General features: G+C 46.0%; 1 protein-coding gene, 1 long non-coding RNA gene and 1 pseudogene across 3 annotated transcripts; all 3 read left to right on the top strand.

Annotated features, from left to right (window-relative positions):
- The first annotated feature begins 4076 nt into the window (after nt 1-4076).
- LOC123039453 (glutathione S-transferase T3-like) lies at nt 4077-5151 on the top strand. The gene is made up of 3 exons (XM_044462617.1): nt 4077-4110; nt 4194-4486; nt 4573-5151. Exons 1-3 carry the CDS (start codon nt 4077-4079, stop codon nt 5149-5151), a joined length of 906 nt encoding a protein of 301 aa, XP_044318552.1.
- A 5807-nt stretch (nt 5152-10958) lies between these two features.
- LOC123042218 (beta-glucosidase BoGH3B-like) lies at nt 10959-14612 on the top strand (annotated as a pseudogene).
- A 2406-nt stretch (nt 14613-17018) lies between these two features.
- On the top strand, nt 17019-20003 carry LOC123046848 (uncharacterized). 2 transcript variants are annotated; one of them, XR_006422644.1, is made up of 2 exons: nt 17019-17530; nt 17607-20003. It is a non-coding gene; the product is annotated as an uncharacterized lncRNA (long non-coding RNA). The 2 variants fall into 2 exon arrangements; XR_006422643.1 differs by having other exon boundaries at nt 17599-20003.
- The last annotated feature ends 213 nt before the right edge of the window (nt 20004-20216 follow it).

The raw sequence follows: 20216 nt of genomic DNA, 5'->3' as shown, positions 1-20216 counted from the left end.
GTCACCTCGTCCTTCGCTAGTCTCCGCTTATTCCGCAGCTCCTGTTGTGAGTTACAAATATGAGCAACGGCACCGGTATCAAATACCCAGGAGTTACTACGAGTACTGGTAAGGTACACATCAATTACATGTATATCAAATATACCTTTAGTGTTGACGGCCTTCTTATCCGCTAAGTATTTGGAGCAGTTCTGCTTCCAGTGACCCTTCCCCTTGCAATAAAAGCACTCAGTCTCAGGCTTGGGTCCATTTCTTGACTTCTTCCCGGTAACTGGCTTACCGGGCGCGGCAACCTCCTTGCCGTCCTTCTTGAAGTTCTTCTTGCCCTTGCCCTTCTTGAACTTAGTGGTCTTATTGACCATCAACACTTGATGTTCTTTCTTGATCTCAACCTCTGCTGACTTCAGCATTGAAAATACTTCAGGAATGGTCTTCACCATCCCCTGCATATTGTAGTTCATCACAAAGCTCTTGTAGCTTGGTGGGAGCGACTGAAGGATTCTGTCAATGACCGCCTCGTCCGGGAGGTTAATGTCCAGCTGGGACAGGCGGTTGTGCAACCCAGACATTTTGAGTATGTGCTCACTGACAGAACTATTTTCCTCCATCTTACAACTATAGAACTTGTCGGAGACGTCATATCTCTCGACCCGGGCATGAGCTTGGAAAACTAGTTTCAGCTCCTCGAACATCTCATATGCTCCGTGTTGCTCAAAATGCTTTTGGAGCTCCGGTTCTAAGCTGTAAAGCATGCCGCACTGAACGAGGGAGTAATCATCAGCACGAGACTGCCAAGCATTCATAATGTCTTGGTTCTCTGGGATGGGTGCATCACCTAGCGGTCCTTCTAGGACATATTGTTTCCTGGCAGCTATGAGGATGATCCTCAGGTTCCGGACCCAGTCCGTATAGTTGCTGCCATCATCTTTCAGCTTGGTTTTCTCTAGGAACGCGTTGAAGTTCATGTTGACATGAGCGTTGGCCATTTGATCTACAAGACATTTGCAAAGGTTTTTAGACTAAGTTCATGATAATTAAGTTCATCTAATCAAATTATTTTAATGAACTCCCACTCAGATTAGACATCCCTCTAGTCATCTAAGTGTTACACGATCCGAGTCGACTAGGCCGTGTCCGATCATCACGTGAGACGGACTAGTCATCGTCGGTGAACATCTTCATGTTGATCGTATCTTCCATACGACTCGTGTTCGACCTTTCGGTCTCCGTGTTCCGAGGCCATGTCTGTACATGCTAGGCTCGTCAAGTTAACCCTAAGTGTTTTGCATGTGTAAAACTGTCTTACACCCGTTGTATGTGAACGTAAGGATCTATCACACCCGATCATCACGTGGTGCTTCAAAACGACGAACTTTAGCAACGGTGCACAGTTAGGGGAGAACACTTCTTGAAATTTTTGTAAGGGATCATCTTATTTACTACCGTCGTTCTAAGTAAACAAGATGCATAAACATAATAAACATCACATGCAATTATATAGTAGTGACATGATATGGCCAATATCATATAGCTCCATTGATCTCCATCTTCGGGACTCCATGATCATCTTGTCACTGGCATGACACCATGATCTCCATCATCATGATCTCCATCATCGTGTCTTCATGAAGTTGTCACGCCAACGACTACTTCTACTTCTATGGCTAACGCGTTTAGCAATAAAGTAAAGTAATTTACATGGCGTTCTTCAATGACACGCAGGTCATACAAAAATAAAGACAACTCCTATGGCTCCTGCCGGTTGTCATACTCATCGACATGCAAGTCGTGATTCCTATTACAAGAACATGATCTCATACATCACAATATGTCATTCATCATTCATCACAACTTTTGGCCATATCACATCACATGACAATTGCTGCAAAAACAAGTTAGACGTCCTCTAATTGTTGTTGCATCTTTTACGTGGCTGCAATTGGGTTCTAGTAAGAATGTTTTCTTACCTACGAATAACCACCACGTGATTTTGTCAACTTCTATTTACCCTTCATAAGGACCCTTTTCATCGAATCCGCTCCAACTAAAGTGGGAGAGACAGACACCCGCCAGCCACCTTATGCAACTAGTGCATGTTAGTCGGTGGAACCGGTCTCACGTAAGCGTATGTGTAAGGTTGGTCCGGGCTGCTTCATCCCACAATACCGCTGAAGAAAGATAACACTAGTAGCGGCAAGCAAGTTGACAAGATCTACGCCCATAACAAAATTGTGTTCTACTCGTGCAATAGAGAACTACGCATAGACCTAGCTCATGATGCCACTGTTGGGGAACGTTGCAGAAAATTAAATTTTTTTTCTACGGTTTCACCAAGATCCATCTATGAGTTCATCTAAGCAACGAGTCATGGGAGAGAGATTGCATCTACATACCACTTGTAGATCGTGAGCGGAAGCGTTCACTAGAACGTGGATGATGGAGTCGTACTCGCCGTGATCCAAATCACCGATGACCAAGTGCTGAATGGACAGCACCTCCGCGTTCAACACACGTACAGAGCGGATGACATCTCCTCCTTCTTGATCCAGCAAGGGGGAAGGAGAGGTTGAGGAAGATGGCTCCAGCAGCAGCACGACGGCATGATGTAGGTGGAGAAGCAGCACTCCGGCAGGGCTTCGCCAAGCTCGTGACGGAGGAGGAGAGGTGTTGGGGAGGGGAGGGGCTGCACCTTGGTTGTCTGTTGCAGCCCTCCCCTCACCCCTATATTTATAGGGGAAGGGGCCAGGGGAGCCGGCCCCTCTAGATGGGATCTAGAGGGGGGGCAGCGGCCAGGGAGGGGGGACTTGCCCCCCAAGCAAAGGGGGCGCCCCCCTCTAGGGTTCCCCCCATACCCTAGGCGCATGGGCCCAAGGTGGGGGGCGCGCCCAGCCCTCCAGGGGCTGGTTCCCTGCCCCTTGTGGCCCATGTGGCCCTCCGAGAGGGGTGGCCCCTCCCGGTGGACCCCCGGAACCTCTCCGGTGGCCCCGGTACAATACCGATATGCCCCCGAAACTTTCCGGTGTCCGCATGATAACTTCCCATATATAAATCTTCACCTCGGGACCATTCCGAAAATCCTCGTGACGTTCGGGATCTCATCCGGGACTCTGAAAAACATTCGGTAATCACATACAAGTCTTCCTTATAACCCTAGCGTCACCGAACCTTAAGTGTGTAGACCCTATGGGTTTGGGAGACATGTAGACATGACCGAGATGACTCTCTGGTCAATAACCAATAGCAGGATCTGGATACCCATGTTGGCTCCCACATGTTCCACGATGATTTCATCGGATGAACCACGATGTCGAGGATTCGATCAACCCCGTATACAATTCCCTTTGTCAATCGGTACATTACTTGCCCGAGACTCGATCGTCGGTATCCCAATACCTTGTTTAGTCTCATTACCGGCAAGTCACTTTACTCGTACCGTAATGCATGATCCCGTGACCAACCACTTGGTCACTTTGAGCTCATTATGATGATGCATTACCGAGTGGGCCCAGAGATACCTCTCCGTCATACGGAGTGACAAATCCCAGTCTCGATCCGTGTCAACCCAACAGATACTCTCGGAGATACCTGTAGTACACCTTTATAGTCACCCAGTTACGTTGTGACGTTTGGTACACCCAAAGCACTCTTACGGTATCCGGGAGTTACACGATCTCATGGTCTAAGGAAGGGATACTTGACATTGAAAAAGCTCTACAAAACGAACTACACGATCTTGTGCTATGCTTAGGATTGGGTCTTGTCCATCACATCATTCTCCTAATGATGTGATCCCGTTGTCAATGACATCTGATGTCCATAGTTAGGAAACCATGACTATCTGTTGACCAACGAGCTTGTCAACTAGAGGCTCACTAGGGACATGTTATGGTCTATGTATTCACACGTGTATTATGATTTCCGGATAATACAGTTATAGCATGAATAAAAGACAATTATCATGAACAAGGAAATATAATAATAACCCTTTTATTATTGCATCTAGGGCATATTTCCAACAAAATGAACCACTGAATCTTTTCTCTAAATCCCTGAAGCTGTGCATTGGTTGCTTGCGGATGGCTGGTGACCAAAGCTTCTTGGACACCATTGGTTTGGTTACACACAAGCACAACCAGATAGTCCAATTGGAGAGCAGGCAACTCCATCAACTCAGCATCGTTCTGCAATAACAGAGAAAGGAAAATCCAACAAAGGCAAAAATTGGTCTAGTGATGAGGACAAGGTTCTCATAGCAGCATGGGCAAATACAAGTTTGGATATTGTTGGGATAGGTCAAAACCGAGATGCTTATTGGGATAGAATTTCAGAGTACTACAACAAACACAAGGAATCATCATGGCCGGAGCGTAATGCTAATGCAATCAATTGCCGTTACACAACGATTAACAGAGAGACCTCTAAATTTTGTGGTTGCCTTCAGCAGATTTTAAATAGGCAAGAAAGTGGAAGGACTATAGAAGAAAAGGTATGCGCCTTTCTTGTAATTCTATATGTGATGTGCAATATTCTATATGTGTTGTGCTTATTTTAACAACATATTTATATGTGCAGACAAACGATGCACACATTTTGTTCAAGGAAATGGATCTTAAAAAAAGGAAGCCTTTCACACTGATGCATTGCTATGTAGAGTTTTCAAAGTATCCAAAGTGGCAGACAAGAGAAGTTGAAACTTCTCTTAAGAAACAAAAGAAGACCATTGATGCAAGTCTGGGCACATCCACCAATTATCCGGCTGATGCATCCTCGGTACGTACTGATGCTACCTCGATACGCACTGATGCTCTTGAACATGAGAAAAGACCTGATGGTGTGAAGAGGGACAAGAGAGGTAAAGCTGATGACAGTGCTTGCAAGCTGTCATTAGAAACTGTGTGGGCAGCAAAGCTAGAGAAGGATGAGATCAAAGAGGCGGCAAGAAATGATCGCTACACACAGCAATTGGAATTGCGAAAAGAGGAGATTGCACTCAAAAAGAATGAGGATGCACGAAACGAGAGGGAGGATGCACGGAGACAGTTTGAATTAGATGAGAGGGTCATGCTCATCGACACAAGTGGTATGACTGATATTCAAAAGCAGTTCTACCAAGCTAAGCAGAAGGAGATCCTTGCTCGTGGCCTAGGGTAATGTGAGCTATATGTTGTAGTTGTAAGAACTATTTACTGCTTTCTGCTAGTTGAGGACATGGATTACATCACTCATTGCATAAATATTTTTATTGATAGCTGCATTACAAAGACATGGATTACTCGTTTCCAAACTTTTGCCACACATGGTCAACTAGATCAAGTTTAAGCTGATCATGTTCATCGAAATTTCTAATCCGGTGAGTCATCTGAATAAAAGAGCTCAGTTCTTCCGCATGAGTACGAGAGACTGTGACTCTTTCTCCCATTGCCTCAAAAGTGCAGCTTTGCCGACCAGTTTGTCGCTCCTCTTCAACTATCATATTGTGCATTATGACACAAGCTTTCATGACATCAGTGATTTCTTTACGTTTCCATCCTTTAGCAGGTCCACGAACAATGGCAAAACGGGATTGCAGGACTCCAAAGGCTCGTTCCACATCTTTCCTAGCCCCCTCTTGCTTCTTGGCAAAAGTTTTATGCTTTCTGCTAGTTGGAGCTGGTATGCTCTTCACAAATGTTGCCCACCGTGGATAGATACCATCTGCAAGGTAATACCCCATTGTGTACTGATGGCCATTGATGCTATAATTCACTGGAGGAGTTTGGCCTTCGGCTAGCTTTGTAAAAATAGGAGAACGTTGAAGAACATTTATATCATTCAGAGACCCTGGTAAACCAAAATAAGCATGCCAAATCCAAAGATCTTGTGAAGCAACTGCTTCCAAGATCATAGTGGGCTCGCTCACATGGCCTTTAAACATGCCATGCCATTTTTTGGGGCAATTTTTCCACCCCCAGCGCATGCAATCTATGCTCCCTAACATACCGGGAAATCCTCTTTCCTCCCCTATTGCAAGTAACCTAGCAATGTCTTCTTCATTTGGAGATCTCAGGTACTTTTCCCCAAAAACTTCACAAACTTTGATCACAAATTTCTTGCAAGACTCTAAATTAGTAGACTCAGTGGACCGGATGTACTCATCAACACCATCAGCTGCTATTCCATATGTTAGCATCCGCATCGCCGCGGTCATCTTTTGCAGAGGATGTAACCCAAGAGCTCCAGAAGAACTTCTTTTTTGCGTAAAATAATCATCATAGTCATGCTCAAGTATACCATCAGCTATGCGGTTGAACAAAGTACGCGACATCCTAAATCTGTGCATAAAAATTAAATGAGACAGGGAAACGAAAAAAGGACCAAAGCAGAGAAGTGTACTAATTACGAACCTTCGTCGAAACAAATGTTCGGGAAAGCAAGGAACTTCTTTGAAGTAGTCGTCCCACAAAAGAAGAAATCCGGCATCTCTTCCTCGATCAATTGACTGACGTCCATGCTTGGAACCGCCATGGCGTCGAGCGTTCTTCCTCTCTTCCTCCTCGCGCTCGGCGAATGCTGCAAGTATGAGTTCATCGTCGCCAGATGAAGATGACGAAGAACTCATGTCCCAAGTGGATGTGTTCATTGTGTTGCGTGAGAAACGATAGAAAAATCTATGTGAGAAGAGAAGTCACAGGTAGAAGTGTGCTAGAAGAGGTGGTAGGGGTGGTTTATATAGATCGGAAATATGGTCGTTGGAAATATAGCCGTTGAAAATATAGCCGCTGGAATATACACGTCCTAAGTTACACGTTCCACTGAAAAACTGGGAGGTGTATAATTTAGCAAGGTGTATATGGACGTGTATATGGAGATATACACATCCAAATTTACACCATCCACTAGAGATGCTCTAAAGGGAGTTTTATTGCAAAGTTGTAGTATTACAATCAAGAGGCCATAAATCCTCGATACAATCACAAGTTTTTTCTTGGGCCGTGTTTCCAGGAATTGTGGCCATCATTTTCCAACCATGTTTTTAGTTTATTGTTGCATATGACCATTGGTAATCGATGATTGGAAATTATAAACGGATTTCTATATTGGGAACTTATTGATTTGTGAGATATGACATGATAACTAGTAAGCTTATCTTGATTTGATCTACTACCTTTGCGGCTTTGCAACATTTAGTTGGTATATTACATATACATATATTGGTTATTGTTATGTACTATATATTCATGTTCAAGATATCTTCCGATATTTCGGTAAATCGACCGATTTATCGCTTATCGATGTTTGAGTGATAAGATAAATTGGCCGATAAATCAGCCAGTATGACGATAAATCGGCCGATATGCCGATAAACTGACCGATTTACTCCTTATCATGGGTTGACCGATAAGTTTCCGATAAGAGATATTCCCAACATTGCTATATATTAAGGGGCACTAGGTTCTAATACTTCCCTGGACCCCCGAAATCTCGGGACCGACCCTGACCACAACAACGTCATCGCACCACCGTCTACCCCCACAACGTCATAGCCTCGGGGAACATACCGCCGATATGTTGACCACTTATCTTTTGATAAGTTGGCGATGACCATACCATACGTACATACTCTGTTGACTAATTGACTTGCTGCGGGATGCAGAGCTCGACGGAAAGATCGCGAGGTGACACAGGGTTATCAACATATCAGTTACCTATATCCTTGTATTTTATACTTCCATTGCAGTGGATGAGTATTGTGCTAGTATTTATTATAAAAATGATTATCATGTACATAAAACAATGTTCATCGAGTATTTAGAAATATTCGTTGTGTATTTTTATAGTGTTGATTGTATACTAAAAAATGGTAATCCTGTATTAATAAATGTTAGTTTTGTATTTAAACAATGTTCATTTTGTATTAAAAATATATTTTCAAGTTTCAGAAAATGTTAATAGTGTATTTTAGAAATGTTTACCGTGTACTAAAAAAGTTCACATCATACTTAAACTTTTTTACCGTGTATTTCACAAAAATGTTTCGTCTAGTATTTTAGAATTTTCATCGTGTAGTAAAAAAATGCTCATCATGTATATAAAACCATGTATTAAAAATAGTTCAACATATATTTAAACTATGTTCCTTGTGTAACATGAAAACATTTGTCATGCATTAAAAAATGTTCACTGCATATTAACAAACTATTCGTCATGCAATAAGGTTTGTCATATATTGAAATTATATTTACCCAATATTAAAAAAATCATCTTATCCTTAAATAATGTCCATAGTGTAATGAATTTTTTTCATCATGTATTAAAAAACTATTCATCATATTTATCAAAAAGTTTCATTGTGTACTAAAAAATATTGTTCTTCATCACACATTTAAAAAAATTCATAAATTATGTATAGTTTTGTTCTTATCGTGTATTAAAAAATGGTTAGTTCGTATTTGAAAAGGTTCATTTAATTAAAAAGGGTTTCCGTATTTATAAAATTGTTCATGAATTTTTTTCACATGTGCGCCACGGGTACCCGTGGGTAGTAGTGCCCTGATATGCCGGCCCTGCCGTTTCCACGAGACGATTCAACTTGACGCACGGGCCAAGTTCCACGGTTCGAACACTGACCTTATCCATCCTGTCCCTCGGTCCCTCCCAGAGCCAGCCGCCAACTTCTATCGCTCTCTGTTCTCCTCTTGAACTCCCTATCTTCTCCACGAGACAAGCACCCACAGCACAGCACGCAGCACGCAACCGCTTGCTAGCCCACCACGGGTAGCTCACCGCCTGCCGCTGTAGACGACGGTGCTCCAGCCTCCAGCATCCCCTTCCCAACCGCTGATAATCCATTTTCCCTATCCACATTGAGGCGTCGACCACCATGCCCGGCGTGGCGCCGCCTCAAACACCTCGCCGGCTGCTCGCCGTTCGCGCCTGGCCCGCCTTACGCATCAGGGTGGTAGCGCTGTCCCGAGCTCCCCGTCGACTACCACATCGCACGCACCTCACCAGCCCGGCGCGATGCAGCGCGCTGAGCTCCCCGTCGTCGACATCCTCTGTGTTAGTATAATCTTAATTAGTAGCTAGTGTGTACTTAGTGACTTAATTATGGTTGCATGCGTGGATGCATCCTGCCGATGAGTTTTATTTGCCGGCGCGCCGGCCGAACTGTTCGGCTGGTCCAGCCCAGCCACCCGATAGCACGATTAAGGGCTGTTAGATCTGATTCCCTGCTTCGTCTTCCTCCCAGTTACTCCCCTGAAGAAAAAAAATGTATAACGCCCACAGCGATGTTTGACACCCCGCCATCCCCCAGCAACCAAGCTTGAAGAACCACCGCGGCGTCTCGGTCGCCGGTTGGCGCTCTCGCCGGCCATCCTCATCGCCGGGGCCGCTCGCCGGTGCAGCTCGTCGGGCCGCCGCAGCTCGCCAGGGGCGCTCGCCAGATGCAGCTCAATGTGTCTCGCACCCCCTCGATGCAGCTCTGCCGCCCACGCTTGCCATGGATGCAACTTCGCCGCCCCCCGCGCTCGCCATGGATGGATCCCGCCCTCGCCGCCCGCACGCCATGGATGCAGCTCCGGCGATTGGCTGGTTCCAGCAAATAGAATTGCCCGTTGTAGCATTTTTCGTTGTCGGTCATTGCAAAATGGAGACACGGTTGTAGCATCTTGCCGGACGCCTGACGGTCATAGCCGACAGTTAACTGGTTCCAGCAAACAATGATGCCTACTGTAGCAAAAAATGATGCCGGATGTAGCAAAAAACCGGGGTGCATTTGAGGCGCTGGCTCCAGCAAAAATGCCTCGGCGCCGTCTCCAGCAAAAATCATTGATGAATGTAGCAAAAATCGTTGGTGCTTGTAGCAAAAAGAAAAAGACCTCACCATTTTCTCATGAACGATGAAAAGAAAAGGCAGTGGTAGCAAAAAAAACTCGCCGGTCGTAGCAAAATTTGATGACGATTGCAGCTAAAAAAGACCAGCCAATTCTCATGAACGATGAAGAGAAAGATGACGGTAGCAAGAAAACTCATCGATTGTAGCAAAAATTGATGCCGGTTCCAACAACCACGGTGGCTGGTTCCAGCATGGGTGGGCGTTGGTTCAAGCATGCGGCGACAACGGCCATGGCGGAGCTCGCCAGAGCTGCGGCCGCAACCAGATGCGTGGTGGCTCCCCCATCGCAAACCGCCTCGCCTGCGTCACACATCACCGAGGTCGTTGCGGCTCGCCGTCGTCATGAAGCAAAAAGAAGAGATGGGATCGAGAGACGGAGATAGCAGAGGCACCCGCGTGAGAGGATAAGGCTAGCGGGACACAGGCGTGGGCCATGGTCGTGGCACCGCCTGCGTGAAAGGACCCAGCGCGATCTAAATGCACGCGCCCGACTCGCACGCGACCGGCCGAAACGCTCGGCCGGCGCACCGTAAGGAAACGTTTCCTTTTTTTTTGTCGAGTTTCCTAGCTAGCTAGTCTGCGTGGTAGTATCCGTGTTGTGTCAGTATACACCGTGGTCTGAGTGTTCACTTCGAGTCGGCTTGCTAGCCCGAGGTCTGAGTATACACCGTGGTGTTTGATGTACCACAAAATTGAGAAACAAAGAAAAGAAAGGGAAGGCACGATACAAAGCCTTGACCAAAAAAAAATCATCGCGTGTGTTCATGATATCTTGGCGTGCAGGGATCCTTGGGTTAAACTCAACACTCTGCAGGTAATGGGGTACGGGTAGCGGGCCGGGATTGTGTCACGGTGACGGGTATGAAAGAGCAATACCGCCGGCCAGGTTTCTCCCCGTTGCCACGTTGCATCAGCTCATATTATCCTCACATTATCTGATAAGTGATAACTCATGGAGTAGTTCTTTAATCGGGTATTGTGAGCGTTCTTGATGATTAGTTGAGTATATATACTGGTAAACAAACCGAGATTGGCACGACAAAATAAGTTGGCTGTCATTCCCAGGTGGCGGGAACAAAATCAATACTCTGACTTGTGCTCACCGGCCGGCATGGCGGCAGCGCAAGAACAAGGCGAGGAGCGGCCGCTGTACAAGGACCCGTCGGCGCCGGTGGAGGCGCGCGTGCGCGACCTGCTGGGCCGCATGACGCTGCGGGAGAAGGCGGGGCAGATGGCCCAGATCGAGCTCCTGCTGGGCCGCATGACGCTGCGGGAGAAGGCGGGGCAGATGGCCCAGATCGAGCTCTCCGTGGCGTCGCCCCGCGCCCTCGTGGAGCTCGGCGTCGGCAGCCTCCTCAACGGCGGCGGCAGGCCGCCCTTCGACGGCGCCTCCGCGTCCGACTGGGCCGGCGTGGTCGACGGCATGCAGCGCCTCGCCCTCTCGTCCCGCCTCGCCGTCCCATCATCTACGGCATCGACGCCGTCCACGGCAACAACAACGTCATCGGCGTCACCATCTTCCCCCACAACGTCGGCCTCGGAGCCTCCAGGCACGTTACGTACCGGTCGACCACGTTGACCAATATAGTAACCTTTTTGTACGTTTATTACATACATGCTCCCTTCATTTCGTGCAGGGATCCCGAGCTTGTGCGGAAGATCGGCGAGGCGACGGCGCTCGAGGTTCGCGCCACCGGCATGCACTGGACCTTCGCCCCCTGCGTCGCTGTGAGTCAAGCTCACAAACCTCCCGGCCGTCCCTTGAGATGCAAGAAGAAGGACTGATGTGCGGTGGTGGTGATGTATGTATAGGTTTGTAGGGATTCGAGGTGGGGGAGATGCTACGAGAGCTACAGCGAGGACCCAGACATCGTGCGCTCCTTCACCACCATCGTCACCGGTCTGCAGGGCCAGCCACCGGCAGACCACCCTCATGGCTACCCGTTTCTTCATTCGGTTAGGTACTTCATCCAGTTTCCGGTGCTCTGGGATCAGGACCCCACAGTTTGAATCAGATTTTGTTTTGAGTAAGCCTAGAGAGGATTGAAAGTTTGAGCTGAAGCACGTTGAAATTTCAAACCCGAGAGAGGATTGAGTAAGCCTAGGCATGGGCAGCCCAACCCGACGGCCCAAACCCAAAGCCCAAAGCTTAAGCCTGTCTTGGGCTCCAGCTTTGTGCGTGAAGCCAAGTACCAAAATACAAAAAAGCCTTACCTTGTCTAAAAAAAAAGCCTTACCTAAAATCTACTGTAATAGTTTAACAACAACAACTAAGTCTTTAGCCTCAAACAAGTTGGGGTAGGTTAGAGCTAAAACCCATAAGATCTCGCAATTAACTCATGTTTCTGGTCCAATAAAAACAGGTGTAATAATTTTTTATTCCAAAGATAATTAAGTAAAAAAGTTTATCATTTGCTCCCTCCGTTCCTAAATATTTGTCTTTCTAGATATTTTAACAAGTGATTACATACAAAGTAAAATGAGTGAATCGACACTCTAAAATATGTCTACATATATTCGCATGTTGTAGTCCATTTGAAATGTCTAGAAAGACAAATATTTGGGAACAGAGGGAGTATATTTTTGGACTGGGCTAGTCCAGACTCTAGCTTGGCATTTTTGGATCAAGCTTTTATAAAGATTGGCGCAAGATATGCATTTATCTTTGCATATGCCCACAAATCTATTACTAGAAATGGGTCCCTCCCTTGTGATACGAAGGGAGAATGTGCTTGCGTGTGCCAAGCATTACGTAGGGGATGGTGGCACTCACAAGGGGGTCAATGAAGGGAACACCATTTGCTCTCAAGACGATTTGGAAAGGATCCACATGAAACCTTACCCTGATTGTATAAGTCAAGGGGTGGCAACGATCATGGCATCCTTCTCTCAATGGAATGGGGAGCCATTACATGCCAGCCACCATTTGCTCACGGAAGTTTTAAAGGACAAGTTAAGCTTCCAGGTGATTGAGACTTTGGTGTTTTATTAGTTGGTAGATTGATGCTAGATTTGGTTGTGAACAGCGAACATGACAACATGTGCAAGCGCTTATTTCACAGGGTTTTGTGGTGTCGGACTGGGAAGGTATTGACCATCTTTGCGAGCCTCGAGGGTCTGATTATCGACACTGCATTGCACAAGCAGTTAATGCTGGAATGGATATGGTATTGTTCAATAAATGGCTATTACAGCATATATTATGCAAAAACCTCTTGTTTTGCATTTGTTGAGCAATCTACAGGTTATGATACCTTTCAGATTTGAGAAATTCTTGGAAGATCTTGTGTTCTTGGTGGTGGAGACGGGGGAGATACCTTTGTCACGGATCGATGACGCCGTTGAGCGGATTCTAAGAGTTAAGTTCGTATCTGGAGTTTTTGAGCATCCATTTTCAGATCCAGCTCTACTCGATGTAATTGGTTGCAAGGTAAAATGCATTTTCACTCATCTATGATTATGTTGTTGTTGTCAATTCTTCTCACACTAGACATCACTCACCATATACAATATGCGAACGAGGTTGTTGTTCTCTTTGGATTAACTATCTCACACAGTATATCACTCACCATATACGACATGCATGTGTCAGGAGCATCGTCTGCTAGCACGTGAGGCTGTTCGAAAGTCTTTGGTACTTCTGAAAAATGGCAAGAATCGGAAGGAACCATTCCTTCCCTTAGCCAAAAATGCAAAAAGAATACTCATCGCAGGGACACATGCTGACAATATTGGATACCAGTGCGGTGGGTGGACAATATCTTGGCATGGTGATAGTGGAAAGATTACTCCTGGTAAGAAAATAATTTTAACTCCAGGAAAATATATTACACATGACCTTTCATTTTGAGGGGACACTTACAATTATTATTTTCCTACTATAAAAATCATTCACTTTGGAAATTCTAGATTGGATGATTAGTGGTTAAGTATAAAATTTTGACCCATTTTCAAGTGCCATGTTCCATACACAAATGTGAAATTGTTGTTTAGAAATTGAAGTATAAGTTGTTTGCCTTGGAACATATTGTGTAGTGGTTGTTTCTGAATTGTTTTATTTATTTGTTAAATATATGTTCTAGTTTAGTCCGCACTATGATGTAGAAGCTAATCAAGCTGTCAATACCCTCAGGTACAAACATATTAGAGGCCATACAACAATCTGTGGAAGTGGAAACTGAAGTTGTGTATGATGAATGCCCAATAGATGCTACCATTGAAGCAGGCAAATTTTCCTATGCAGTTGTTGTAGTTGGTGAGGTACCCTATGCAGAAAGCTTGGGGGATAGAACCGACCTTAGTATTCCATTCAATGGTTCCGATCTTATTACTCGTGTTGCCAGTAAAGTCCCTACCCTAGTGATTGTTATTTCTGGAAGGCCCTTGGTTATTGAGCCGCAAGTACTTGAGAAAGTAGATGCTCTAGTTGCCACTTGGCTGCCTGGAAGTGAGGGCATGGGAGTTGCTGATTGCCTCTTCGGAGACCATGATTTTGTGGGCACGTTGCCTGTAACTTGGTTTAGATATGATGAGCAGCCGCCTATAAATATTGGAGGTGCTAACTATGATCCATTATTTCCTTTTGGATATGGGCTGAAATGTTCAAAAGCCATTGAGATTTAGCTTGATGTCATGAAATATTTGCTGATCATACATTTGAATTACCAGAATATTGTTACATATGTGTGTTGTACAGTTGAGTATTGGGTTACGTACAAGAGAAATAAAGTTATGTTGCTGAGTACATGGTATAAGGTGTTCAAGACATAATTTGTCTCCTACTTCTTCTACTAAAAGTATATCAATTCGAATACTTGAATTTGATACAACTTTAGTTTTTTTGTTCTATTTACTTGACTTGCTAGTTTTGGTGTGCCCATTCTAGTTTTATGTAGAGAAGCCATGAATGGAATATATAAGCATGTCATCATGTGAAAAATCATATTACTTGGAAAATGGACCACTGATAAGCAGGAAGCTTTAAAAAAAACTAGCTCTAAGATGAAGCATGTTCGGCAGAGAGATGTTGTGGGTGACACCGCGTAGCTCCAGCACGGCAATGATGTGGGGATTGCCAAGAGGTGCGATGTTGTTTCTACCACGTCGATGACGACAGAGGCAGAGCTAGCCAGTCCATGGAGCCGGGGCAAAATACAAAGGGATGTGGTTCATGGGCATTTGCCCACTAAAACTGATGATAATTCTCCATCTCCTATAATTCAATGTGAGATCCTGGGCAGAGCCCGGGCAGCTGCCCAGGGTCGCCGGGAGGTGGCTCCGCCACTGGATGACGACAAGTATTGGTGGCATGGTGCATCTAGATATCGGCAACATATGTGGCTGGATGGACGAGCGCAGGGCGGTGGCGCTATTTGGCGCCATGGTGGCATCGACAACTGACCTGGCAAGGTCTTTGCGACGGTACCTGCTCTAAAGATGGTTATGTGGAGGACGGTGGCGGCAGCCTCGCTGAGTGCGCCGGACTGGTGTGCGACCCATTCCCAGTATGTGGCTGCAATGGGGCATTCGGCATTAGATGCTAGGTTTTGGTGCAATGTCTGTTTGGTATTAAGCTCGGACATTCGGCACCCCTGCATCAAGGGAATAGGAGTAGCGACATGTGTCGTCAAGATGGTGGCTTCAGGCTTACTGATATAGTGCTTTGTAAGGTTTCTGAGAATAATTAATAAAAAGACTGCATGCATCGCTCAGATGCAGAGGCCGGGGTAATCCTCCTTTTCTAAAAAAAATGATTGAACCTGACAGGTATTTTCACTTGTTGAACCACATTCACAATTGCCCTTGATCTCTAAAAGCACAAATACCATTGAAATGTTAGTGTTTATTTTATTTAAGAACCAGCACTCAGTATCAGTCATTGTCAGCATGAGTGTCAAGCTGAACAGAGTCATACAAAGGTTCAGGAACCTGATACATCCAGGTCTTTACAACATTAGCCAGAGAAGCTAATTTGGCCGCATCAGAAGAAACACAGTTTCTACTTAACTCCTGAATTTGAAACAAACACGTCCCTTTGCCAATGTAAGAACAGAATCGAATGCTCGAGAAAGTGAGTTCTCATTACATTGATTCTATAATACAGTCGATATGTGATACTGGACAAACTGCAATCGATCTACAATCAGCATGTCAGAACTCAGTAGTCGAGCAGGCCTGAAAAATCAAAGCCTTTGAGCGCCTCCTTGCGTGCTTCTTCGTTCATTGCTTCCATCTCCTTCTGATGGCGCAGGTACTCATCGTCCACCTCGACGTAGCCGTTCTTGGCGTACTCGGTGCGGACCCAGGCCTGGAATTCCCTGAAATCCTCTCCAATCTCATAGAAGAAGCGCACGACGTTGTAGAAGCTCACCACGTCCTCGTCCATCTCCTCTTCCGGCGAAGGAATCAGGGCAGGGTTGTGGCGCTTCAGGGCCTTGTACTCGGGAGGGAGAGAGTCGTCATCCATCTCCTTGGTTAGGATGGAATCCACCTCCTCCTGCGGCAGCCTCGTCATCCTTCTCACCGGAGCCTCCTCATGCCTCGCCGCCGCCGCCGTCGGTGTTGCTCCCTGCTCAACCTCAGAGCAGTCGATCACGGCTGTTTTCCTTTTGGTGGAGCAGACCTTCAGTGGAGATTCCTCGCCTTCTGGTGCCTCCTCTGCTTTCCTTTTGGTTCCCTTCTTCTCCTTCAAATCTTGACCGCCATGCTGCTGGCACCGCTTCAGCACACACCCATCGCCGGCGGTCACAGCTGCCTTGACCGCCATGCGTCTGGTGGTGCGCCGCTTGGCCGAAACTTCCTCGCCGGACGTCGATCTCCCGCGGTTCGCCTCGACTAACCGACCTCGCCGCCAAAATTGGGGAGAATATGATCGACGAGACCTCGCTTCCAATTTGGGGGGTGCTGGAACAGATGTTGTCTGGGCATTATAAAGGCCGGAGCTTAATTCCGCTCTTTTTCGGCTCCGGTCGATGACCGCGACTGGGAGACGAGCTGAATTGATTTCGGGCCCGTGGTTTGCCGCGTCGCCCAAAAGAAAGTGAATTTACATATCTTTCCCTATTATATATATATATGTATATATATATATATATATATATATATATATATATATATATATATACTAATAAAGCGATTAGTGCTTCTGGTCGTACGTCGTCAGGGTTTTTGCAAAAACGCCCTTGTGTCTTTAGATATTCAACCCGCAGTCCTTTTTAAAGTGAATTCTGAAAGAACGCTTCGTTTTTACAAAAAGACCCCTACGTTTGTAAGATATTCAGTCCGTGTCCCTCTCGTTCATCTTATCCAAACTGGCCTTTCCAGCGACGGCAGCGACGGCGGAGCACGAGCAGTTGAGGGGCGGCGCCCTTTTCATCGGACCTACAACCGCGGCGGAGGAGAAGGCGGACGTCGTGGGCGCGTGCTCGAGTAGCACCGGCTCGAGCTCGCCTCGCTCCGCTAGGTCTATTTCCCCAGCGGGATTCGCCACTCACGGCCACCAGTGGTGACCTTAAGGCCTCACCATGGCGAGGGTTTCGGGCGCCTCCACACTGGCGTGGCTCCGGCAGCTCTTCTCCGACGCCCACCGCGCCCCCACACGCAGCTCCGTCTCCAAGATGTTTCTCCGCAACCAGGTGGCCATGGGGTGAGACGGTGAGTTCATCCCCTCCCCTATCTCCCCCTTTTCTCTCTCTAATATCTGGTTTGATCCTCCATGGTAGATGTGCAGGGTAAGGATTGGATGCTTGAGGAAGGAGGGGTCGACCTTGCCTTGCTGCAGCTCGGGACGCACCACCATGGACCGTCCTCCTTTCTGTCTTTCAAGTGAGTTCGCCCCCTCCTCTCTCTGCTCTTGTTCGTGGCCATTGAGGCGTTTGGGCTCAATTGGCTGCTGTTTGAGGTCACTTTTGTTGATACTGTTAAAGTGTTGATTGTTCCTTGAATTGAACAGCAAGGTTAACCATGAATTTGTTAGTTGAATTGATGCCTGACTGAACTACATTTGTTAGTTGAATTGTTCAATCTTGAATTTAGGGAGTTGCTACTGAAGGATGGAAAAAATGGGTACTGTTTGTGGCTCCCGTGGTCATCAACTTGCTACTGTTTGAGCTCAATTTTTTGGTAGCTTTTATGTGTTAATTTATCCATGCTTTGTTGCATCCCACCCTCCCCTTTGGTGACGGCAGCCAATGCTTATATCGGAGGAGCTGCTGCTGCGCTTCCTTCTTTGTTTTTTCTGCTACATGTTGCAGGTGTTTGAGGCATCGACAAACAACGACAAGGTTCGACGTCAGTTGAGCTAGCTGCTGGGGACGCCTCTCTCTCTCTCTCAATTATCTCTATCCCCGTCTCTGTCATGATATTTAGAAGCCATATATTAATCTCGTCGATGCCTAATTCCAAAATCCCGTCTCGCTCGCTCTTGATCCCCCGTCCCTCTCTAGAGTTACGAGATGCGCCGCCGCCGCCGCCGCCAGCATGGTCGCAATGGCTGCCGCGAGTCTCCCCGATCGATGTCGCCGTCTGTCTGTGCTCCGAGCTCGATGGTTCTCCGGCCAACAAGCGTTTGTTCGTGTCGCCACCAGCGTTAGGCGTTGCTCGCCACTGCCCCAGATTGCCGCCGTACATAGCGCTCCACCGTGCCCCCCACTGGATCCCCTTCCTCCTGGTCATGCCATATTGCCGTGCGTCATCGTCGCGCCCAAGCTCTATGAGATACTTGAAGAGGGAGTGCTTGGGCTGCTTCATGTATTGTCTCAAAACAACTTGCCGTGCCATATTGCCGTGCTTCATGTATTGTCTGAAAACTTGAGAGTTTCAAGGATCCCAAATATTCCAAAGGATGAGAAAAGTGATGAAACGCTTCCAAGTTTGATGTCCTGGCAGTTTGGAGTATTCCAGTAGCACACCAAACAACTTTTGCTGTAGGACACTGAATGAATAGATGAGAGCAAGTTTCTGTGGCTTAGAGACACATGGGGCAGATGTCTGAATTATGGTCTTGTGTAAATTTTGACATGTGTTCAGTCTTCCGTTATGCAGTAGCCATCCAAAAAAAATACATTGTTGGGCACCCTTGACGACTAAAACAGAGAGAGTGGGATAATCAATTCCTTGGTATCTCTATCCTCAACCAAACTACGGATCATCCAACCTTCGGTCAGGTTCATTATTCTTCAACCTTAGTGCTGCATATCCCTATTTGAATGATACTTGGTGCATAAAATTAGTGATTCAGAACAATCATTTTTTTTCTTTGTTACGAACAAATCTATAACTCTCCCAAATAGAAGATTACCACTAAAAGAGAACAACTATTAGTCTTGATAGGTGAAGTCAGATTGTGTACTGACATGTTGTAATCTCTGTATCCTATTTCTTGCCACTGCTTGTGTTATTTTGCTTACACAGAGTGGCCATGTTTATTTTAAATTTCCTTTGTCAATTGCCTTTAAGTTAACAAATCAGGGTAATAAATAGAATGTGTCTGTTCCATTACCCACAACTGTACCATTATCTACTATTGAATAGTTGGATCAATAAACTTTTCGTAATCTTTTATTGTAGAAGAGCAATGTTCTACCTGCTTATAATTATATGTCATTCCTGAGTTGTTATTTGTAAGATGATGATGATTGATAAGAATTTATGCCATTCTTTCTCCTGCCCCCTTCTCTCTGTAGAGTTAACTACCCGTGGAGGTTTGAGGAAGAGCTCGCTGGGCAAATTCGTTGGTGGGCTCAGTCGGCGAACGACAGAGACACTCCGGCAAGGTCGAGCCGGCGGCTAGGCTTAGCCAAAAGGAGGGCTCTGGAGGTCATGGGCAGCAAGGGCAGTAACTGGCAACACGAATGGGTTACCATGTTGTAATGAAAGTCGTGGGCTTATGGGTTCTTGACTCGTGAGTCATGCTTACTGGGCTAAGGGCATCTGATATTTTCTTGATTCTGTTCCAGCACAATCCACAGCTTTATGATCAGTAGATGGGATGACTGTTGTAAATTAACATCCTCTTTCGCATTGAGAGAGAGGCATGGTAGTTATTTTGTATTGCAGCTCAAAACTGGTAAACATCACTTCTCCTTTGAAAAGGTGCATTGTGCTCATCGATAAGTTTTGCCCCTAATTTTTTCTCATTGAGTGTTGGTACATTTGGTATTGTTCGACATGCTATCAAATATAGTGTGTGCTCCCATTTTAGTCGATCAATTATTTTCACTTAGCAGCGAGTGATTGATGGACCAATTATGCCAGTAATGTCCTTAATTTTAGAGAAGATGCAAAACAGATAACAAGGATGAGCTTTTATACTTGCCGGTAGTGTAGCTTTCTGCTGGAC

This window comes from Triticum aestivum, chromosome 2B, assembly GCF_018294505.1.
Source record: "Triticum aestivum cultivar Chinese Spring chromosome 2B, IWGSC CS RefSeq v2.1, whole genome shotgun sequence".
NCBI classification, from domain to species: domain Eukaryota; kingdom Viridiplantae; phylum Streptophyta; class Magnoliopsida; order Poales; family Poaceae; genus Triticum; species Triticum aestivum.
Note: the sequence above shows the minus strand (reverse complement) of the source record. Positions and strands in the feature narration are given on the sequence as shown.